Source organism: Salvelinus fontinalis, chromosome 3 (assembly GCF_029448725.1).
Source record: "Salvelinus fontinalis isolate EN_2023a chromosome 3, ASM2944872v1, whole genome shotgun sequence".
Taxonomy (NCBI): Eukaryota; Metazoa; Chordata; class Actinopteri; order Salmoniformes; family Salmonidae; genus Salvelinus; species Salvelinus fontinalis.
In genome coordinates, this window is record NC_074667.1 from 11,530,552 (window position 1) to 11,544,644 (window position 14,093).

Here is a 14,093-nt window from a genome sequence, read left to right on the forward strand (position 1 = left end):
GTTTTGGTTGTCTTTCAATGTTCACTATATATCCAAAAGTATGTGGACACCCCTTCAAATTAGTGGATTCGGCTATTTCAGCCACACCCTTTGCTGACAGGTGTATAAAATCGAGCACACGGCCAAGTAATCTCCATTGACAAACATTGGCAGTAGATTGGCCTTACAGAAGAGCCTTACAATGACTTTCAATGTGGCACCGTTATAGGATGCCACCATTCCAACAAGTACGTTTGTCAAATTTCTGCCCTGCTAGAGCTGCCCCGGTCACTGAAGCACGTAACACTCACTAGCGAGTTCCAAACTGCCTCTGGAAGCAACGTCATCACAAGAACTGTTCGTCGGGAGCTTCATGAAATGGGTTTCCATGGTCAAGCAGATGCACACAAGCCTAAGATCACCATGCGCAATGCCAAGCGTCGACTGGAGTGGTGTAAAGCTATCCGCCATTGGACTCTGGAGCAGTGGAAACATCTTCTCTGGAGTGATGAATCACGCTTCACCATCTGGCAGTCCGACAGACAAATACCTACCCGAATGCATAGTGCCCACTGTAAAGTTTGGTGGAGGAGGAATAATGGTCTGGGGCTAGGCCCCTTAGTTCATGCTAGGCCCCTTAGTTCATGGTTCGGGCTAGGCCCCTTAGTTCCAGTGAAGGGAAATCTTAACGCTACAGCATACAATGACATGCTAGATGATTCTGTGCTTCCAAGTTTGTGGTAACAGTTTGGGAGAGGCCCTTTCCTGTTTCAGCATGACAATGCCTCCATACACAGAGCAAGAGCAAAAATGATATGTTGAGATCTGTGTGGAAGAAATTGACTGGCCTGCACAGAGCCCTGACCTCAACCCCATCAAACACCTTTGGGATGAATTGAAACGCTGACTGTGAGCCATCTCTAATTGCCCAACATCAGTGCCCGACCTCACTAATGCTCTTGTGGCTGAATGGAAGCAAGTCTCTGCAGCAATGTTCCAAAATCTAGTGGAAAGCCTTCCCAGAAGAGTGGAGGCTTTTATAGCAGCAAAGGAGGGACCAACACCATATTAATGCCCATGATTTTGGAATGAGATGTTCAACGAGCAGGTGTCCACATACTTTTGACAATGTAGTGTCCCCCAGGGATGGAAATAAAGCTTGCCTAAGTGTAACGGATGTGAAATGGCTAGCTAGTTAGCGGGTACGCGCTAGTAGCATTTCAATCAGTTACGTCACTTGCTCTGAGACTTAAGTAGTGTTGCCCCGCCGTGGCTTTTGTGGAGCGATGGGTAACGCTGCTTCGTGGGTGACTGTTGTCGATGTGTGCAGAGGGTCCCTGGTTCGCGCCCGTGTCGGGGCGAGGGGACGGTTTAAAGTTATACTGTTACATTGATGCTGTTGACCCGGATCACTGGTTGCTGCGGAAAAGGAGGAGGTTGAAAGGGGGGTGAGTGTAACGGATGTGAAATGGCTAGCTAGTTAGCGGGTACGCGCTAGTAGCATTTCAATCAGTTACGTCACTTGCTCTGAGACTTAAGTAGTGTTGCCCCTTGCTTTGCAAGGGCCGTGGCTTTTGTGGAGCGATGGGTAACGCTGCTTCGTGGGTGACTGTTGTCGATGTGTGCAGAGGTCCCTGGTTCGCGCCCGTGTCGGGGCGAGGGGACGGTTTAAAGTTATACTGTTACATAAGGATAGTATTTTTTATATTGGGCTTGTAGAAAATGTGACCAACTAGCTTGCTGTCTATTGAAATGTTCTCTTCTGAAATATTTTGGACCCGGGCTTGTAGGAATTGCAGTCTACTACCCCAGCTGGCCAGTGCCCCAACTCCTTAAGTTCCATCCCTGATGACTCCCATAGAAAATCAGCAGTTTCTGTCTGATCTAGGCGTAACGATGTCCTCCTCCTCTCTTCCTTAGACCTGGAGAGTCCAGAGGGTTTGGCTATCGACTACCTGGCCCGACTAATGTTCTGGACGGACTCCATGAAGGACAGGATTGAGGTGGCCAAACTGGACGGAAGCCAGCGCCGTGTCCTCTTCGACACCGACCTGGTCAACCCTCGGCCCATCGTCGCTGACCCCTCCTATGGGTACGTGTTTTTGGACAATGTCTGAGTGATTCCTTTGATGAAAATGTGTGATTAAATAAGCAGTTAGTTCTTTGTGCTGAAGATATATTGTCCTTAACCGCTAAGGCCTGGAACGATTTCGCTAGCGAATCTGGCAGGTTAGCCTTTTCATGGTTTTAATAGCACAATGTAGGTTTGACAACACAAATCACCAGTGCTGTGTTCCTTTTAAAGCTGTTGGTTTAAAAATATGGTTCTAAGCATCGTGCCAGGAACATGTTTTCTCTGGCTTGTTGTCCAGACGACTCTACTGGGCAGACTGGAATAGAGACGGGCCCAAAATCGAGATGTCTAACATGGACGGAACCGACAGGACGGTCTTAGTTAAGGACGACCTGGGGCTGCCCAACGGCCTGACATACGACCCTGAGAGCCAGCAGCTGTGCTGGGCCGATGCTGGTAAGAGGCTATGCTAAACATAACACTATCGATGCTGGTAAGAAGTTACGAAAAACATGCTAACACTATCTGTAAAAAGCTATGCTAAACGTGCTTACACTATTGATGTTGTTGAGAAGGTATGCTAAAAATGCTAACACTAGTGGTGCTGGTAATAAACTATGCTAAACATGCTAACCCTATCGTTTCTGGTAAAGACGCTACACTAAACATGCCAACACTATTGATATCGTGAGCTAAACATGCTATGTAGCAATCCGTGAGAAAATCCCACTCTACTGAGGCAGTTCAGATGACTCAGTTAGTTGGAGCATGGTGCTAGCAGCAGGGATGTTGGTTTGACAGCTGCATGTTCTCTTTTACCTTTACAGGTACTCGTAAGGTACAGTGTATGGACCCCAACGGTAGGAACCGTAGGACTATTGTGGAGGGGATTCAGTATCCCTTCGCCATCGTATCCCATGGGAGGAACCTTTACTACACTGACTGGAGAAGGTATGATCACCTGGGCCCGGTTTCCCAAAAGCCTCTTAAGGCTAAGTTCATTGGTTGAACCTTCGTAGGGGCATCGTTAAATCTCCAAGCTGTTTCCCAAAACTATTTTTACTAAAGTTGCACTTGAAAATTATTTTAATTTGCTTGTTATTTACTGACAGCCCTTCTGTAGATTCTCCTACTATACACATAAAATCTCTGCTATACATTTTACCTTTATTTAACTAGGCAAGTCAGTTAAGAACAAATTCTTATGTTCAATGACGGCCTAGGAACAGTGGGTTAACTGCCTGTTCAGGGGCAGAACGACAGATTTGTACCTTGTCAGCTCGGGGATTTGAACTTGCAACCTTTCGGTTACTAGTCCAACGCTCTAACCACTAGGCTACCCTGCCTCCCACATAGAGACAGATAGGCCTAAACATTTTTATTCTGTGTGACTGACGATAACTGCAGAACGAAGTTGACTACAAATATAAAGTCGCCAATGTCTTTGCAATTGTTACAAACATAGGGAAGGATAAAAAGATGAAGAACAGAAAACAGAGATGACTGCATTAAAATAGAAATACTGTAGGTCTAGACCTACAGGCTACATATCCCTATATATTTAAATCATATAAAAATAAATTCCATGATCAATAATTTGAGCTCTAATTTGCTAATTGTCAGCTACTGTCTGTAATTTTTGCCTAAATATATTTCATGATGTGTAACTAAGCATTTCACGGCACCTTTCATACTGTGTACATGACCTTTCATAACCTGTGTACATGAAGAATACAATTTCATTTGCTTAATTAATTAATTCATACACACCTATTTCACGAGCATGCATACATTTCCCATTACTTACAATGCTCAGATTTGTATACACCAGGCCAGTATATTGCCCCATTTTCAAAAGATTAATGAAAATAAATAAAAAACCTTGGCAATGAATGATAGAAAGGATTCTTGTCATGTAGAATTTAGATTTTCATGCTAGTCAAAAGAGTAAGCCTTCAAAAGAATGGTAGTAGACTTCATAGTTATAGTACGAGGTGTTTCTTCATTAGCCATTTGAAACAGTACTGTTTATTTAAAAACACGAGTGTCTCAAATGTCTTAAGTTTGTTTAATGCCAATGTTTAGGCAGCAGCGACTGTTTAGAGAATGTTTTGATAATGTTGTTTGCTGTTGCCAGGGAGGCGGTGGTAGCCGTGGACCGCACAACGGACAGAGAGACGGACGAGTTTCTGCCACAGAAGCGTTCGCGAGTGTATGGCATTGCCACGACCCCAACTCAATGCCCACAAGGTAAGCCTCCTCACACTTCCTCACTCTCTAAATAGCCTTGGTTTGCATCCCAAATGTCATCCTATTGGCTCTGGTCAAAATAAGTACACTGTATAGGGAATAGGGTGCCATTTGGGGATAGTCGAGGGTCACCAACCCTTTCTGAGTCAAGATCACTTTCGTAGTCAAAAAGTAAGCCGAGATCGACCTGTCAGATATAAAATAAACATGACTTAAAAAATGTAACAATCTAATAAAAACTGTTCTGTAAGAATGAGGTTTGTGCTTTAGGCCTAATACATTATTACAGCATATTGGCTACAGTTTATGTACACTTAGGTTGGAGTCATTAACTCCTTTTTCAACCACTCCACAAATTTCTTTTTAACAAACTATAGTTTTGGCAAGTCGGTTAGCACATCTACTTTGTGCATGACACAAGTAATTTTTCCAACAATTGTTTACAGACAGATTATTTCACTTATAATTCACTGTATCACAATTCCAGTCGGTCAGAAGTTTACATATACTAAGTTGACTGTGCCTTTAAACAGCCTGGAAAATTCCGGAAAATTATGTCATGGCCTTAGAAGCTAGGTTAATTGACATAATTTGAGTCAATTGGAGGTGTACCTGTGGATGTATTTCAAGGCCTAGCTTCAAACTCAGTGCCACTTTGATTGACATCACGGGAAAATAAAAAGAAATCAGCCAAGTCCTCAGAAAAAACATTGTAGACCTCCACAAGTCTGGTTCATCCTTGGGAGCAATTTCCAAATGCCTGAAGGTACCACGTTCATCTGTACAAACAATAGTACGCAAGTATATACACCATGGGACCACGCAGCCGTCATACCGCTCAGGAAGGAGATGCGTTCAGTCAGGAAGTTAAAGCTTGGTCGCAAATGGGTCTTCCAAATGGACAATGACCCCAAGCATACTTCCAAAGCTGTGGCAAAATGGCTTAAGACAACAAAGTCAAGGTATTGGAGTGGCCATCACAACGCCTTGACCTCAATCCCATAGAAAATGTGTGGGCAGAACTGAAAAAGCGTGTGGGAGCAAGGAGGCCTACAAACCTGACTCAGTTACACCAGCTCTGTCAGGAGGAATGGGCCAAAATTCACCCAACTTATTGTGGGAAGCTTGTGGAAGGCTACCCGAAATGTTTGAACCAAGTTAAACAATTTAAAGGCAATTCTACCAAATACTAATTGAGTGTATGTAAACTTCTGACCCACTGGGAATGTGATGAAATAAATAAAAGCTGAAATAAATCACTCTACTATTATTCTGACATTTCGCATTCTTAAAATAAAGTGGTGATCCTAACTGTCCTAAAACAGGACATTTTACTCTGATTAAATGTCAGGAATTGTGAAAAACTGAGTTTAAATGTATTTGACTAAGGTGTATGTAAACTTCCGACTTCAACTGTACCTAATGCTGCTTTTGGTGGGATTTGCTCTATTTATTCAGACCACATGTAGTGTGCATTTGATTTCAAAGTACAATTTAAAGTGCAATTGTGCCAAATAACTAGAAACTCCTGTAAGTGATGGTAATGTTATTCAAATGTCACCCGCAGCGTATAACTACTGCTCGAACAACGGAGGCTGTTCACACCTTTGTCTACCTCGCCGCGGCGGTTTCACCTGCCGGTGCCCAGACGTGGTGGACGAAAGCTGTGTGGAGAGGAACTTGTGAGGACTGAAGAGAGAATAGTAGATTATCCTCCTAACTGCACAAAGGGGTTGTGACACGTGTACCTTCCAACTTCCTCTTCGTAGGAAGAATGATAAGCTGTATCCGGTTGGCGGTTACTCTGTGGCCCAAATCCATTCAGATTGCTAGGCCTGTACTGCTCAGTTTCTTGTTGATTCCCCTCTGGCAGATCTGAGAGTATTGGGTAGTTTGTAAGGATATGATAGCGATCTCTACTGTAGTTCTCTGGTTAGTTAGGTGGCGTTGCTATCCTATTGCTTACACCTATCTAGTCCTTTGACCTTGTTACGGTGTGTATTTGAAATCTCCCCAAAAAAATTGCCATTATTTTCTGATCCATTTGATAAAAAGTCACATTGTATTTTTTTGTATTGTAAATAAATACCTGAAATATAGACGTATTATCTGAAGTACACGTTTCGATTGGTGCTCTCGATGACCAGTTATAGCTGATTATTACTGTGAAGGTGTACAGATTGTTGGGCGTAACGCCAGGTTGTTGGTGTTTGGCTGCCACAAGCCTATCTGGAGAGAAGTTGGCCCATCGCCTTTTGATGAGCTCATTCTCCCCTTGAGAGGGTTGACAGCCCACCATAGGAGTGTTACGTAAGGTTAATGCGTGTTCTGTGTGTGCAGCTGTGCGGTGACTATGAGGAAAAAACAAGGACATTTACATTATGTGCAGCTGTCCTATTAACATTTTTACAAGTTGTGTACATGGCCTTTTTTCTTTGTTAGTACAGTAACATGTTAGTTATCAGGAAGCTATTTGTCTTTTTTAAAAGCGTACAGTAACTATAATACCAGTGTGTGGTTTGTGAAAATACACATTGTCATTTGTAAATGCATTTTATTATATTTCTAAAAGATCTCAAAATGAACTGTGGCGAATGCAAAATCTCTGGCCATGGCTTATGTAAGTAAACCTTGTCCGAGCCAGAATGGCCAATAGGGCAGATGCCCATCTTCTGTCTCTGTAGCGTGAGGCAGCTTGATGTACAAGTACACCCATGGACAGAACGCTAGTCTATCAAAGGGCTATACCATAAATCCATCTCCTTAATTCTGAGTGCCAAGCAGGGGCATCGGCCCCATTTTGTAAGTCTTTGGTATGACTCGACAGGGGATTGAACCCCTAAACTTAAGATCTCAGAGCAAACACTAACAATAGTTGGCCAGTTATCGTCTTATATGAGAGGGGAAAAAATGTGATTTCTGCCTAAACAGGCATACCCAAATGTAATTATTTTATCATGAGATGGCCATAAACAATAACTGCTAATGTTGCATAGTGTTAGAAATGTCTGGTACTCACCTTTTTGGTAAAAAATATTTTATAAACTGCTGAGGTGTACTCACTTTTGAGGACACAAGCTCAAGTACATAGTATTAATGGGTTTATTTTTAAAGTTATTTTTTTTCCTAACATGCTGACCACACCGGTCGCGTCACGTGAGCGAGTATTGTAAAATAAATTTACACACGTTATTCAATCATTGCTCCAACACTGCACGCGAGTGTCTGCGTTGCCAGGCGCTAAAATAGAAATAGTTTCTATTTTAGACTCTCCCGGCCTCTCCCATCTCCTCATTGGTGTTTAGCAGCATATACCCACGTGGGTGATTGAAAGATGAACTGACGTCCACACTCCAGTCGGTTGTAGTAATGCACTGTAAAGTTGGTTGCCAACCTCCATATAAAGTCCGAAGAAGTAAAGAAGAAGCCTGAGGAAGGAGGATGGATGACGAGAAAGGAATTCGGTTTACCGTTTTATCTGTGGATTAATTGTCGGAGTAGAGGACTTTGTGCATTTCAGGTAAAATAACAACCCAATGTTTATATCCCAGGACAAATTAGCTAGCAACAGCAAGCTAGCTAGCTAAATTGCCATCAATGTTTAATGCTTTTTGACCTGTCCCCAAATTAATATAATTGATTCAGAGTTTGTTTTGATATTTCAACCTGCGTGTTCTGATCGCTTCTGGTGTGGTTGAACAAAAGCAACGTGCACACATCCGGTTCGGTCAGCACGTAAACGTCCACTGAGCAGTGCAGAGACACCATTCAAATGTGTGCAGACTCGTTAGAACAAGTGATTTCATCGGCTTGTGGAAGTGGGCCACCTACTGGTAGAGTTTGTTTTTTGGATCTATTTAAAAGTTGGTTTGAAAAGGTACTGCATTGCATTACAACACAAACCAGCCAGGCCATCCGTTCTTTGTAGATTTACCTTCATGGATATATGTCTTTATTCTTAACTGGTGCATGCATACGTTTTCGTATGGGTATGCCCAGACGGTGCAAGTCAATTGCTTTACCTACTGAGCCACACAGGACCGCATGGGACAGGTAGGGACATGGATGACCCTGGTTTAACCCCTGGACTGAAACTGGTGTCAACCCAGAAAATTGGAATAACATCTTTATTCATGTTTTTATCATCTTCCAGTACAACAAACAAAGCATTTTAAATTGACAAGTACAGCGCTAATTAAAGCTACAGTTGGTGCAAAGACATTCTTTTGCAAGGGAAAAATGTAACCGTGACAAAATGAAAACAACAGAATAACACATGTTCACTCTAGTTTACACATCCTTCGTTTTCCATTACGTGAACAAAGTCATTGATTTCCAAACATCTTTTCCTGATCGGACCCCGGATATTGCACTCAGCAGTTGTGGGCCAGTATTCGATCCATGTTCGCTCACCCAATACGTACTCGAATCTAGAAACGAAGACAAAGCTCTTAGCAGGGTTTACGGTCTAGTAGCGTGACAGAAATATAGTTACAGTTAATGAAATAGCTCATTTATAGCTTTTACTTAAAAGGAGTAGTTTAGGATTTTACAACTTGATGTTAGATGAAAGTAGTCTATGGGTCAGGAGAAATCCATGGTTCAATTGTCTTTAAACAGCCATTACAAACTTTAGCCACTGCTCGCATAAAAATCATTGAAATTGATGGGGGCATGTAAACATTTTTGTTTCTCCAAATCACCTGAAATCAATTAAAATCAACTCCATATTCGCCTTGATGTTACTTAAAGGTGATTTGGCCATTCAAAAAATAACATGCTCACCCCCCCCATCACTTCCATTGATTGTTAGCTAGCGGTGGCTAAAGTTAGTTGAAGTTTGTAATGGCTGTTTAACGAAAACAGAACCATGGATTACAGTTTTTCCTGGCCCATAGACTGATTTATGGGTGAGGAACCATCCAACAGCAAGTAGTAAAATACTGAACTACTCCTTTAAAGCTTATGCTGCATGCCATTGTTTGTTTCATCTGATCTACACTTGAAGGGATAATCAGGAATCTGATTCCAAAGTCAGATTTAACATCAGAGAGTAACTTTCAAGCTCAATTTCAGCCTTGCCCAACCCCTTTAAAAAAAAAAAAAGCATTCAAATGAGAAGTTGTGGTTGAGGGGGAATTGCTCATATATACACTTACCAGTCCACTGGCACACTGATAATAAAATGATGTGCATCACGAGCAAATACGGCTCTGGACAGTTAGCTCACAGTGAAATGTGGACTCACATTTATTGCGGGATTATGTTGGGAAGAAAAGTGCAATCATCACCTTGAAAATGAAGACGAGGGGTTCAATTCAATCCAACCCGCATTGCAGTATTTACACAGTAGCTCTTTTTCCAATTGTCAAATTAACTCAGATTGGTTTTGGGTACTTTATAAAAACCTTCAACTACTACCAGGGCGACCCCTCTCACAGGTATATTTGCACTTTTCAGAATTAGAAGTGTGTGGGCACAGGATGAATATTGTAAATACATTATTTTTACTATTTTTCTACATTGTAGAATAATAGTGCAGACATCAACTATGAAATAACACATGGAATCATGTAGTAACCAAAAAATGTTAAACAAATCAAAATATATTTTATATTTGAGATTCTTCCTTGTAGCCACCCTTTGGCTTGATGATAGCTTTGCACACTCTTGGCATTCTCTCAACCAGCTTCATGAGGTAGTCACCTGGAATGCATTTCAATTAACAGGTGTGCCTTCTTAAAAGTACATTTATGGAATTTATTTCCTTCTAAAGCCAATCAGTTGGGTTGTGACAAGGTAGGGGGGTATACAGAACATAGCCCTATTTGGTAAAAGACCAAGTCCATATTATGGCAAGAACAGCTCAAATAAGCAAAGAGAAATGACAGTCCATCATTACTTTAAGACATGAAGGTCAGTCAACCCTGAACATTTCAAGAACTTTTAAAGTTTCTTCAAGTGCAGTCGCACAAAAACCATCAAGTGCTATGATGAAACTGGCTCTCATGAGGACCTCCACAGGAATGGAAGACAGAGTTACCTCTGCTGCAGAGGATACATTCATTAGACTTACCAGCCTCAGAAATTGCAGCCCAAATAAATGCTTCAGAGTTTAAGTAACAGACATATTTCAACATCAACTGTTCAGACGAGATTGTGTGAATCAGGCCTTCGTGGTCAAATTGCTGCAAAGAAACCACTACTAAAGGACACCAATAAGAAGAAGAGACTTGCTTGGGCCAAGAAACACAAGCAATGAACATTAGACTGGTGGAAATGTATCCTTTGGTCTGGAGTCCAATTTTGGGACTTTTGGTTCCAACTTCATGTCTTTGTGAGACGCAGTGTGGGTGAACGGATGATCTCCGCATGTGTATTTCCCACCGTAAAGCATGGAGGAGGAAGTGTTATGGGGTGGGAGTGCTTTGCTGGTGACACTGTCACCATGGCCACCACAGCATTCTGCAGTGATACGCCATCCCAACTGGTTTGGGCTTAGTGGGACTATCATTTGTTTTCAACAGGACAATGACCCAACACACCTCCAGGCTGTGTAAGGGCTATTTTATCAAGAAGGGGATTGATGGACTGCTGCATCGGATGACCTGGCCTCCACAATCCCCCGACTTCAACCGCAGAGTGAAGGAAAAGCAGCCAACAAGTGCTTAGCATATGTGGGAACTCCTTCAAGACTGTTGGAGAAGCATTCCAGGTGAACGATGTGGTGTGTGGGCTGCTGAGTGGCGCAGCAGTCTAAGGCACTGCATCTCAGTGCTAGAGGTGTCACTACAGACCCTGGTGCGAATCCAGATGTCTTTGTGAAGGACGCAGGAATCAAGCCACGTACAAGGTTGTCTTGGAAGAAAACTTGCTTCCTTCTGCTCTGACAATGTTCCCCAACTCTGAGGATTGTTTTCTCCAGCTGGACAATGCTCTGTGCCACACAGCCAGGTCAATCAGTGTGGATGGAGGACCACCAAATCAAGACCCTGTCATGGCCAGCCCAATCTAAGACCTGAACCCCATTGAAAACCTCAAAGCCGAGCTGCTTGAATTTTTGCGCCAGGAGTGGCATAAAGTCACCCAACATCAGTGTGAAAGACTGGTGGAGAGCATGCCAAGACACATAAAAGCTGTGATTGAAAATCAGGGTTATTCCACCAAATATAGTTTCCTGAACTCTTCCTAAGTTAAAACATTACTATTGTGTTGTTTAAAAAGGAATATGAACTTATTTTCTTTGCATTATTCGAGGTCTGACAATACTGCATCTTTTTTGTTATTTTGACCAGTTGTCATTTTCTGCAAATAAATGCTCTAAATGACAATATTTTTATTTGGAATTTGGGAGAAATGTTGTCAGTAGTTTATAGAATAAAACTAAAATCTTCATTTTACCCAAACACATACCTAATAAATAGTAAACCAGAGAAACTGATCATTTTACAGTGGTCTCTTTTTTATTTTTTTCCAGAACTGTATGTAGATATCTGCCTCGTGGAATTAGAACCAATAACGTATATAAACCCTTGATTTCTGATGCTATCTACTAGCCATTGAGAGGCTTTGAAGCCACCGGTCGGTCAAATTGACACTCCCAAGTAGGAGCAGTCCACCATAGGAATGAATGGAATTAGTAGTATTTCTACTAATAGTATTTCAATTAAATGTTTCAAGGTGTCTGTAATATAATAAATGTGTCGAAAAGGAATGTAGTACAGTGCCCCCTGTTATAGGCTACCTGCCGTGGTTAGAGCGTTGGCCAATAACTGAAAGGTTGCTAGATCAAATCTCCAAGCTGACAAGGTAAAAATCTCTCGTTCTGCCCCTGAACAAGGCAGTTAACCCACTATTCCTAGACCGTCATTGTAAATAATAATTTGTTCATAACTGACTTGCCTAGTTAAATAAAGGTTAAATTAAAAAAGTTATACATATTGATTAGAGCTCACAACCATTCAACTACAGTATGAGCCAATTGTTTTAGCAGACTACGCCACCAATCAGTCATTGGTTGGGGATAAAATACAAGTTGACATGACCACCATTGGCATCTATTTCTTCTTAGGCTGTAGCTACAAATATAAATGTATAATCCTCAAAGCTTACATGTTTTTTTGGAAAATACATAGATGTGTATGAAACGGTTGTCACGAGCGTCGTCTTGAAAATGACCGGACCAAGGTGCAGCGTGGTGAGCATACATTTTACTTTATTTTTTAATGTTGCCAACAAAACAATAAACAAAAAAACGAACGTGAAGCTCCGTAAGGCTATACATGCATTAAACGAAGACAACATCCCACAACAAAGATGTGCTGGGTGGTACCACCTCAAGTCTTACTATAAAAGCAGGTGAAAGCCCGCCTAATTTGGTAATGGTCTTGGTAAGTGGAGTGTGCCAATATATTTTGCATGATGCATCCTTGACTAGACTACTGAAGTTACACAAAATTCAAAAGGCAGTAAGGCACATTTCCCCATATGGACAGTTTTTGCTTACCGTTGTCATTCCCTGACCGCAGAGAGCCTTTTTATTTCTCGGTTTTGTTAGGTCAGGGTGTGATTTGGGTGGGCATTCTATGTTCTATATTTCTTTGTTTTTGGCCGAGTGTGGTTCCCAATCAGAGGCAGCTGTCTATCGTTGTCTCTGATTAGGAATCATACTTAGGCAGCCTATTTCATACGGAACCCCTCCCTTGAGATGACGTGGAGTCACTTTACATTACGATTCCAATGGTACTGCTAGTGGCGAAAAGAGCTAGATTTACTACTAAAATACCTAAATATATCACTTTTGCAACGAACAGTCAAAATGAAGACCAGAATAGACGTGTTTCACTATAACTGAGCCTAAAACATCTGGTTTTCGTTAAAAAAAAAAATCATGAAAGTTGCTGTTTGCAAAAATATGAGTCGTAGGCAAGATTTCTCTTAAACTCTTTTGAAACTAGCGTAATGAAATGATGAGACATTTCTTACCTGTCACCACTCTGGATAAGACCTGCAGAGTCTCCCATGAGCAGGTAGCTCTTGTCTTTTTCCAGATCCAGTGTCTCTCTACAGGAGGGGTGGGCCAGGAACAAGCGCTTTTCCCCCTCCAACAGAAGGTCAGTGCCTAAAGACAAATTGAACATTAACGTTGATCTCATTTCTAAAGAACTTGGTATTAAACTTTCTGGAAAAAGAGCGGCTTGCAAAACAAAAACATTTGCGTTTGTGTGCAAAACTATATTGTGTTTCTAGGGAATATTTGGGTCACTCCACTAATACATTGCCTTTTATGTACTTCAGACATTGTGTGTAAATGTTGATAACACTTGATTTACCATTTGGATCACAAATATCTATGCTTTAACTAAACCATGTTAATAATTCCAATAGCAGTGTGTTTTTATTCAAGTAAGGGATTTGTTTTCTCTGAAAATCCCCATTTTGGCATGTCCCACATCATGTCAACTTCTCGGGAAAATGTAATCCCACATAACCACAAGATTTTCACAAGTTTTCACCATCATTGTGAAGCCCTATTTACTTTGTTGCTTTGGTAAAGTCATTTCTGAAGATGTTTACTTATTTCAATTGATTAGGGATTCATTAACATATGTCCCTCAGTTTTAAGGTCAACCTGAAGTCTTGTTTTAATCTGGTAAAATTAAGATTTTTTCCAAAGAAACGTTGAACATTTAATAGTCAAATCAAAGTGTAAAAGCATTTTCCATTTTCCCGCCATTTTCTGGTGGAAAAATTAGCACATTGAACATAACAAGTCAACCCCGTTACCAAT

At 41.4% G+C, this 14,093-nt stretch overlaps 2 protein-coding genes across 2 annotated transcripts in view; one reads left to right on the forward strand and one right to left on the reverse strand.

Annotated features, from left to right (window-relative positions):
* The window catches only part of LOC129838821 (nidogen-1-like), a 53,614-nt gene extending 47,197 nt beyond the window's left edge, over positions 1-6,417 (forward strand). Inside the window, exons 16-20 of the mRNA XM_055906037.1 lie at positions 1,900-2,071; positions 2,352-2,509; positions 2,881-3,004; positions 4,191-4,303; positions 5,871-6,417. Coding sequence (XP_055762012.1) covers positions 1,900-2,071; positions 2,352-2,509; positions 2,881-3,004; positions 4,191-4,303; positions 5,871-5,989 — 686 coding nt within the window. The 3' untranslated portion in view covers positions 5,990-6,417. The remainder of the gene's footprint in view (positions 1-1,899; positions 2,072-2,351; positions 2,510-2,880; positions 3,005-4,190; positions 4,304-5,870) is intronic.
* Positions 6,418-8,416: 1,999 nt separating this feature from the next.
* The window catches only part of LOC129838829 (complement C3-like), a 56,558-nt gene continuing 50,881 nt past the window's right edge, over positions 8,417-14,093 (reverse strand). Inside the window, exons 40-41 of the mRNA XM_055906049.1 lie at positions 13,289-13,424; positions 8,417-8,733 (exon numbers count right to left, since the gene is read on the reverse strand). Coding sequence (XP_055762024.1) covers positions 8,589-8,733; positions 13,289-13,424 — 281 coding nt within the window. The 3' untranslated portion in view covers positions 8,417-8,588. The remainder of the gene's footprint in view (positions 8,734-13,288; positions 13,425-14,093) is intronic.